This window comes from Micropterus salmoides, unplaced genomic scaffold (assembly GCF_014851395.1).
Source record: "Micropterus salmoides isolate LMB-PRFRI ecotype aquatic unplaced genomic scaffold, ASM1485139v1 Ms_hic_scaffold_3, whole genome shotgun sequence".
NCBI lineage: Eukaryota > Metazoa > Chordata > Actinopteri > Centrarchiformes > Centrarchidae > Micropterus > Micropterus salmoides.
The window spans coordinates 16684888-16693486 of NW_024042261.1; the positions used below are offsets into that span (position 1 = coordinate 16684888).

The 8599-nt window shown below is 40.6% G+C and overlaps 1 protein-coding gene across 1 annotated transcript; it reads right to left on the reverse strand.

Annotated features, from left to right (window-relative positions):
• Window positions 1-458: 458 nt before the first annotated feature.
• On the reverse strand, window positions 459-3844 carry LOC119883255. Its single transcript, XM_038693817.1, has 6 exons — window positions 3824-3844; window positions 2864-2957; window positions 2233-2360; window positions 1913-2055; window positions 1022-1219; window positions 459-913 (listed from the first exon to the last, which is right to left on the reverse strand). Exons 1-6 carry the CDS (start codon window positions 3842-3844, stop codon window positions 796-798), a joined length of 702 nt encoding a protein of 233 aa, XP_038549745.1. The 3' UTR covers window positions 459-795.
• Between the last annotated feature and the right edge of the window lie 4755 nt (window positions 3845-8599).

Below are 8599 nucleotides of genomic sequence, written 5' to 3' on the forward strand. Positions count from 1 at the left end.
TGCTTTGCAAGCTACTAAAGATTACTCTTTGTGTGCATGTTTTGTGTGAGTCTGTGTGTGTGTGTGACCTGCTGCATGAGGCTCACGGGTCATTACCCAGTCAGTCAGAGGACACAACAGGCCATTATCCCGGGGAGTCTGGATACTAAATTTTTGATAAGCCTCGAAAGCGGATGTCCTGTTTCTCTTCTCACATATTACAGATGTACACTAAAGACCCAGCTACCCATTAAAAACTCAGGAATACATAAACCATGACTGTGACTATGTTTCTGCTCAGCAAGACAGCAGGGGAGTGCAAGTGTGTTGGCCTTAGCAGAGATGTTGAGTCATGTACCAATCTGATTAGCTTTCTTCCTCTTCCCCTCCATCATAACCATTCAATATACATATATATATATCTGTACTGCACCACAGCCAGTTAAAAACCGAATACAAAAAAAAAACAGCTAAAAGACTTTATGGTAGTTTCTATTTATTATCAAAATATGTGTATATGATATATAAAAATGTGACTTACAAACATATCATAATAATAATAGATATATAATTGGTACTACATATAAAAAACATTTAGCATGGCCTTGGAGCACATTACCGTTACATTTCCTGTGACTGTGTGGTCTAAAAATTGTTTTTCGGCAACAGTTGTGACACAATGTGTGTAAATGACTCTGAACAGCCCTATGAAACCTTCAGTGCAACAAAGCATGTAGCCACCTTAGCCATGTCATCGCTTTGTTGTAGGACCGGGAGAACTGATAACGTAGCTACACATCCATCCATGGAGGAATGTCATAAAATGTTGCACATCCTGGTGGTTTCTGGGAAGTGTAGTCTGTTGGGCAGAGAGTCTTCTGGCAGCCTGGGGATTCCATCCAGGACCTCTAGATTTGGCAAACAGAGGAAAACACTGCACAGAGACGAAAACAGAGAGAGAATTGTGGTCAAATCAACCTGATATGATTGCTATTACACCTTTAATGTGTCCTTCCCTTGCTCTGATGCACTCTCTCCTCACCGTGCACGGTAGTCCCGAGTGAAGGTCACTGGGTTGCGGGTCAGGTTGAGGGAGCGGAGTGGGCTGTTCCCCAGAGCTCCCAGTCCCCCCAGAGAGCCGATGGCGTTCTCAGACAGACAAAGATGTTCCACTGCTGGGAGCTTTGGCAACTGACGCAGACACACCAGGTGGTTACACTGCAGGTTTAGCATTCTGCACCTGCCCAATGGAAGCATAAATAAGGTTTCTCTTTGTGGTTATTGTCACTCAAACTAGCATTATATTGGAGGAAGTAGGCATAAAAGAAAGAAAAAAGTTCCATTGTGGTTGTATATAAAGAGGAAACAAAACTGTGCAATTATGCTTTTGGTACTACTTTCTGAATAGACAGGTGCATACATGCTAACACAAGTTAGCACACAAGTAATTGATCCTAAGCTGGATTTTAGCCATAGGCTAGTGTATCGGCTTTAAGTGTCTGAAAATGTCCACGTTTACGTGAGTCAGTAGAGTTCTAAAAAGATACCTATTATTAGGAAACTGCAAAAAAAAAAACATATGTTATATATATTATGTCACATGGCAATCAGGATAACAAAAACCAAACACCAGATACAGTAAGCAAAAGAAAAAGCTCTCACATCCAACTACAGCAGTGATAAAGAAGTGTTTGACAAGGTAGTGGATCTTTAATATCATCTTCAAATTGAAGCCTCTAAAGACAGTGTGACGTGACTTTACTTCTTGGAAGGTTTATTACTGTATCAGTCTGAATTAAACGTTTGCTATTCATCTAATGTTGGGCGTCTCCATTTTCTCAAGATTAGAACAGGCGTTACGTTCCAGTGCCGTTAAATTTCCTTCTACAGGATATGGAGTTGTGGTGCATTCTGGGTAGTGTGTGGTTCATACCTTGGCAGACGCACAGAACTCAGGTCTGTGAGGGAGTTTTCGATCAGTTGTAGTTTCTCCACACGGATCAACCGGCAGAGGATCCGGAGGAAATTCTTCTGCTGGAAGGGGTCGCCCAAGTCCTGGTAGGACAGATTTAACTCCTGAGAAGAGACAGGTGGTAGAATCATCATGGTCTTCCTCTTTCTGACTCCCTCTTTCTCTCCATTTACTCCTTCACTTTCTCATTGCCTCTCTAAATCTCTTTCTCTATTCTTCTCCTGTACTGTGTATCTTTCCCATTACACACACATGCACACACACAATGTTTGCTGACTTACCAGACAGTTTTCCCAGTTCTCTTGCAGTCTCTCCTCCCATCTCTGTCCTCTCTCCTCTCCCCTCCTCCTCCCTCTCTCCAAACAGATGTCACCCCCCTCTCTTTGAAACAGCTCCTCTTCTGATGGCCCTTTTTGATGACATTGCCAAAACAGAAAAAAAGTCTATAACAATGTTCCCATTATTATTATCCACTGAGTGAAAAAAAAAATGCTTGCAGCATGGATTTTTCTGTCACAGTATGTATGTCTACTAAATTAGATGAAACTTGCATGAAATAAAAACAACACAAAAATGGAAGCTTGAATCATTCATTTCAAATTCAGCTTCAATAATGCAGCATATTACAAAATCCAACTTCACAGTAACAGGTTGCAAGCTCCCCTGTTTCTTTTTACTCCTACAAAAACTAAATTGAATTTTCTTAAACAAAGAAGCCACAGTGCAGCTTCTCCCTTTTTATTTTTATCACAGAAAGTTCTTATGTCACATTTCCCACCCTTCTATTTCTTCTGTTTCATTAAATCCATAATTACTGCAGCACGCAGAGCACCTCTACTGTGGCTGCATGTATTTTCGATTGTCAAAGTGCAAAGGTCGTAGTGGTGGTTTTGCTCCTATAGTGATCCAGACCTTCTCTGACCCTGGGGCAGGTCAACTGGTCACCTGTGACATCACATTGCTCCAGGCGATGCCATGACACAAACCGGAACCGACTGGATGGAAGCTGACAGAAAAAAGGAGAAGAGAACGATGTGAACGCTCGCTGGGCCAGTCAGTGACAAACATAGCAACCTCTTTTGATCTATACTCGTGGTGCCCTTTCAGAGTAAATCTCTGATTGGGTGAGATGCGTCAGTCTAATCATTAGAGGTTATAATAGAGTGCACAACACAGCACATACGCAGCCAATATGTACAGACGCCTTTGGAACATTCAGTATAAGACTGAAGATTCCAGTGATGAGTCATATCCTTCCTCCAAGTTTAATCAAAATTCACTAATTGATAGTCAAATGCATTCACCACAGTCAAATTACATTTCATGCTGGAGGACAAAAAAAGAGGTGTACTTGGGAATGGCTGGGCAGAACAGGAGACGCACTAAAGCTTAATCAACTGTAGCTTCCCATTAGTGCAATATAAACCCTATACCCTCAGCGTGCAGTTAGTATGAAGCCAAAATCGATAGGTCGTTTTGAAGACCATTAACCAATACTGCTACACGTGTTAAGAAGGGGAAAAGTGTTCAGTTGGAACTTAAACTCCTTCAGATTGGCTGACAAAAGCCACAAATGTTTTATCATCAGCCTCCTTCTTTCTCGCCTATATTGCATCCTGTAGCTCTCCTTCCTTTATACTGTATCCGTACATAAATGTTTTTGCCAATACGGATCATTTCGCACTTGTCATATTAAACATTCAAATATTTTATTGTTCCGTATGTGTTTCTTCTGTTCTTACCTCTAAATGGGGAACATTTTAGACTCTTTGTAGGTTAATTATAAAATTGCTAATGTCATATCTTTTCGCTATGTTTGTTGCTGCACCGGACTAAATTCTTCTCCTTATGTGACCTTTTCAACCTCCTTACCCTCATCTTGTTCACCGTCATGTTGTCTGTGTAACTTTACACTCATCCTCTGTTACTGTAGACATAGGAATGACCACCGGTACAGACTGACTGGTAACTCACAAAACAGCCCCAGGTCACGGGTTCACATCAAATGAAAATCACAGTAGATAAAATACTGTAAACAATAGAACTTGACAGACTGATGCACCTTCTCCAATTCAAATGAAGTGAGAATGCTGCCAGAATACAAAATGTGGATTATTCAGTCTACTATACTATAGTACTAAATACATTATATTTTATATTGTACAATGTCTAAATAAATGAATGAAAATAATGGATCTAATGTCGATGCCACCTGTAGTTCTGAAACAGAAACACCCATCATGTACACGAGCAATAAAAATTTCTACGCTTTCTACTTTGCAATATAATTCTTTACAAATTTTGCTTCAGGAATGTAAGCAATGCACCTTGCAGAGCCGTGAGCACGGTGAGTATTTTTAAGTAAGAATCTCTGCGTGGAACAGCGGGAGGATTAGGTGAGAAGACATTTTTCATCTTTCTTTATTCAAGTCATGGGGGTGAAAAATCGTTTTGCATAGCAATCTAGGCGAGAGGCCAGTTGCCCGAGGGTAAAACAGAGGGTGCTGAGAACAGACCGAGGATATTAGGTTCAGTTCAGCAAGGGAGGAAGACTGAAATGGGAGGATTGGAAGATGAAAGGATGAGGAGAAAAGGGCAGGACACAGGAGAGGTAAGAAGAGTAAAAGCTACAGATGTGAAGGGAGGGAAAGGAGAACTAATGCCTTGAGGACAGCAGCAATGAACAATTACTGGTTTATGATGTGTGTGTGTGTGTGTGTGTGTGTGTGTGTGTGTGTGTGTGTGTGCCACTCACAGGTGTACATACAAGTCCAGAATCAGGACTCTGGTCCACAGAGAGATGTGTGTGTGTAACCCCGAGGTCAGAGTACTGGGACGAGTGGGATTTTGGAAAACTGCCACTGAGAGTGTTCACACCTGAAGAACTGAGAGAAAGAGAGAGAGATAGAAATTAAATCTATTAATATCAGATTTCAAATAACTTGAAGTTAACAAAAAATTAAGAATAATCCTAGGAGAAGGACATTCGGCAAACCTTGCCCCCAAGTATGTGGCCCTGCTCATCCAGTAATGTTACATAATCACATCTTTGGTCCCTGACCCTTAAGGGGACCTGTCCTTGTCGTAATGTAAACCCTGGTGTGTGCTGAAACCCTGACCACCGAGTGGTTAGAGTTACGGTGAACCGGGCCTGACAATGCAGATTAGGACCCGTTGACATGGCAGCAGAGGACACCTGAGCAGGTGCCGTTAGCTCATAATAGCTGTATATTCAGGGGATGACTGGACATTGGTGTCTCTATAATTGATCCTTCTTGCCCTTAATGATTTGCTATGCCACCATACTAGTTTACTGTATAGGACAATGTTTGAATAAATACATAACATTTTCGAGGGTATAGAGTAGAGCCACTGTCTCTTGTGTCTGATAATGTAATTAAATTGGCAAACAACAAAACATCACTGATCACGATATCACTGTTATCTACTAACCTTTCTGACATGTCCCAATCGTCTTGTGATGAATTATCCTGGCCTTCTTTAACACACTGTGTACGGCTCGGTTTAGCCCTGTCAAACCGTAGCTGTTACCCATGGAGCCCGGTGGGTTTGTTAGTATCCACAGACAGAAGGATTACCGCTCCTGTTGGCTGGCTCGGGAGACTGACACCGGTGTGGGCCCGCTGCTGCAGGTGAGGCTGATCACTAAAAGCTGCTGGATGCCTGGCAACGGCGTTCAGGTATATCACACAGGAGAGGTGGAAACGAAGCACTGCAGCACTGCTGCACAACTCATGCCTCTGCAGACTAAAGGGAAAGTGAATATTCATCTTTTAAATGAACTGTGACAGTTCACCTTAAACCAAAGAGACCAGAGACATTTCCCCAAAAAACTCTTCTTGCTTTGTGTTAGCACAAATAGAGGATCAGAATAAAATACAATGTGCCCTTATTGTATCATGGTAGCAGTGTCATTGTCTTTCTTTTATGCTTATCACACAATCTCCCTCTCCAGCCTCTCCTGTTTTTAGTTTTGGCCCTCTTTTTTTCTCATCATAATTTCCTTTGCTCATCTTGGTCCATTATATTTTGTTAAACACTAACTTGGGTCTGCAATATACTGAAAATAAAGTTATTAATCTCAGTGTTTGCGTAGTAAAGGTTCCTTTTATAGAAAGTGCAATATATTATATATATTATAATACAAAATTGCTTTCATAAACATTGACTGGAAATGACAATAACAGAACTTCAGCCTCCTGGTGGTCACGGTAAGCTACACTGAAAGGGGATCAGTGGTGGGAAAATACTCAAATCCTTATGCAAATAATATCCCAATGTTAAAACTTTAACTTTAAGTAAAAATAGGCTACAGAGGTGCAACATGAACTACCAAAAGTGAGAAATGGTCCCTTTCAGAGTAAATTATTGATACATTAATGCACCAGCTACATTTAGATGGTTTAACTCAAGGAGTACCTATCACTACTTTAAAAGCTGTATGGTGAGTTAATACAATGCATCATATTTTACATGTTTTGAATTTTTTTTTTTAAACCTTTCTTTATTCAGGGGAGCTTCACTGAGAGGAAGCCTCTCTTTTGCAGGAAGATTTCACATTCACACCTGTAATTTAAATCTTTATTTGTTACTAGTAGATAGATAGATAGATAGATAGATAGATAGATAGATAGATAGATAGATAGATAGATAGATAGATAGATAGATAGATTGATAGATAGATAGATAGATAGATACTTTATTTATCCCGAGGGACATTCAATTATCCAGTAGCATACGAAACATATATACATTAAACATACATTAAGCCCATAATTAAAATAACTTATAACACAGTAGCCACAGTAAAACAATGCAAAACAGTAAATAGTGCAAATAGAGTGCAAATGGAAGTAAAGAGAACAGATTTTGTCTATTGTCCTCCCTGCCATGGCTAGGAGCTGTTGTACAGTCTGATGGCCAGGGGGACAAAAGAGTTTTTAAGTCAGTTCGTGGAGCTGGGCTGGGACAGCAGTCTGCCACTGAACACACTCCTCTGCCTGATGAAGGTGTTGTGCAGAGGGTGGTGGGCGTTGTCCAGTATGGACAGCAGTTTGTCCAGGGTCCTTCTTTCTGCCACTGTCACTAGAAAGTCCAAATCTGAACACAACACTGAGCCAGCTCTCCCCCACCAGTCTGTCCAGTCGACCAGCGTCTCTCTTCTTGCTGCTTCCTCCCCAGCAAACTACAGCATAAAAGAGGACGCTGGTCACCACAGACTGGAAAAACATCTACAGCAGTTTTTTGCAGATGTTGAAGGACCCCAGCCTTCTCAGGAAGTACGTGTCAGATCAATGAAGCGGAGTACAAATATAAAGTCTCACTAAACTGTTACACTACAACTTGTCACATTTGTGCCTTGACAGTGCTTGAGTAAACGTACTTAGTTATTTTCCACCTCTGGATGGCATGCTGTATGTTCATCCTGCAACTCTCGTAAGGACAGATAGAGAGGCAGCATCTTTGTTGTTGTTTCTTTATTTCTGGATGTTGCCATGGGGAGGAGGAGGGATAAGGATAAGGATGAGGTTGATTTAGATTTTCAGTGGCACACAATGAAGACATAAGGCGCAGCTATGATACCAGCTGGTGAAAGTAATTTAGTTTATAACTTCCTACACCCATGGGCTGTCGTTCCTCAACAATGCAGCTTGTTGTGTTCAAGATATTGCCGCACTGAAACACACTGTGCACACTGACTGAAGAGATGAAAAAGCTATTAGATGTTTCATCGAGGTAAATGAAAACCCCTGGTACTGCAGGGGGCTGTGGAAATGATTCCTTCTCACTTTGTACACAGTACTAACTTATGTTTAGCACATCACTTGTCTTATGGGAAGACTGGGTTATCATTTGCAGTATTGAACTATTGTGTGTATCCACTTTTGCTATTAATCATTTAAATTATTTAACTTGTTTTATTCTTTCATGATCTGTTTCATCTTGGGTGACAATCATGCCAGAAATAATTGGTGTTCCTAAAACACTGACTGAAGATAGAGAAGCAGGTTGTACCTTCACAGCACCTTCTATAAAAATATTTTTATTATCACCAATGTTAAATTTATTTAGTGTGACAATTGTTATTCCTCTTTAATACAGGATTACTACTTACAACTCAGGTTTAAACAAACATTGTACAAATTTACAATGAATAAATCGTATTCCTAAATATACAATTTAAAGCACAAATAAATATTATTCATATTTGGACCCTTTCCCTCAAACAAAGATACATTTTTGATTCTACTATATAGTTCATTGCTTGCTATTGGGCACATTAAACCCGCCATCTGTTCTTCATGTTGCTGTTATTTACCAATGAGATTGTATTTACCTTTAAATGTCTGTACCTGATGAACATAACAACACTTACTTTCTTATATATGGTCTTCCTTATAAAGTGACATTTATCAGAATCAACATGCCGGTCTCATTCGTCCTTGGTCACAGTATATCCTTGCCTTGCCTAGCGATATGATCTGTTTCCTTATGTGTGTGTGTGTGTGTGTGTTGTAGCTAGGTGATGCCACAGGCCTGAAACTACTCCAAAACGCCTTGGCAGGACATTGCCTGCCCTGGGAAGCTGAGTTACGGTTGAACAGCCAACTTCTTCCCTAAGGTTGG

What these genes read in the sequence shown, in the direction of transcription:
- LOC119883255 (XM_038693817.1), bottom strand. Translation starts at nt 3,844, where the DNA reads ATGACGGTGAACAAGATGAGG. An exon ending in AGAACTGGGAAAACTGTCTG is followed by an intron (nt 2,056 to 2,232) that starts GTAAGTCAGCAA and finishes GTCTCTTCTCAG; the next exon opens with GAGTTAAATCTGTCCTACCA. An exon ending in AGTTCTGTGCGTCTGCCAAG is followed by an intron (nt 1,220 to 1,912) that starts GTATGAACCACA and finishes TCCATTGGGCAG; the next exon opens with GTGCAGAATGCTAAACCTGC.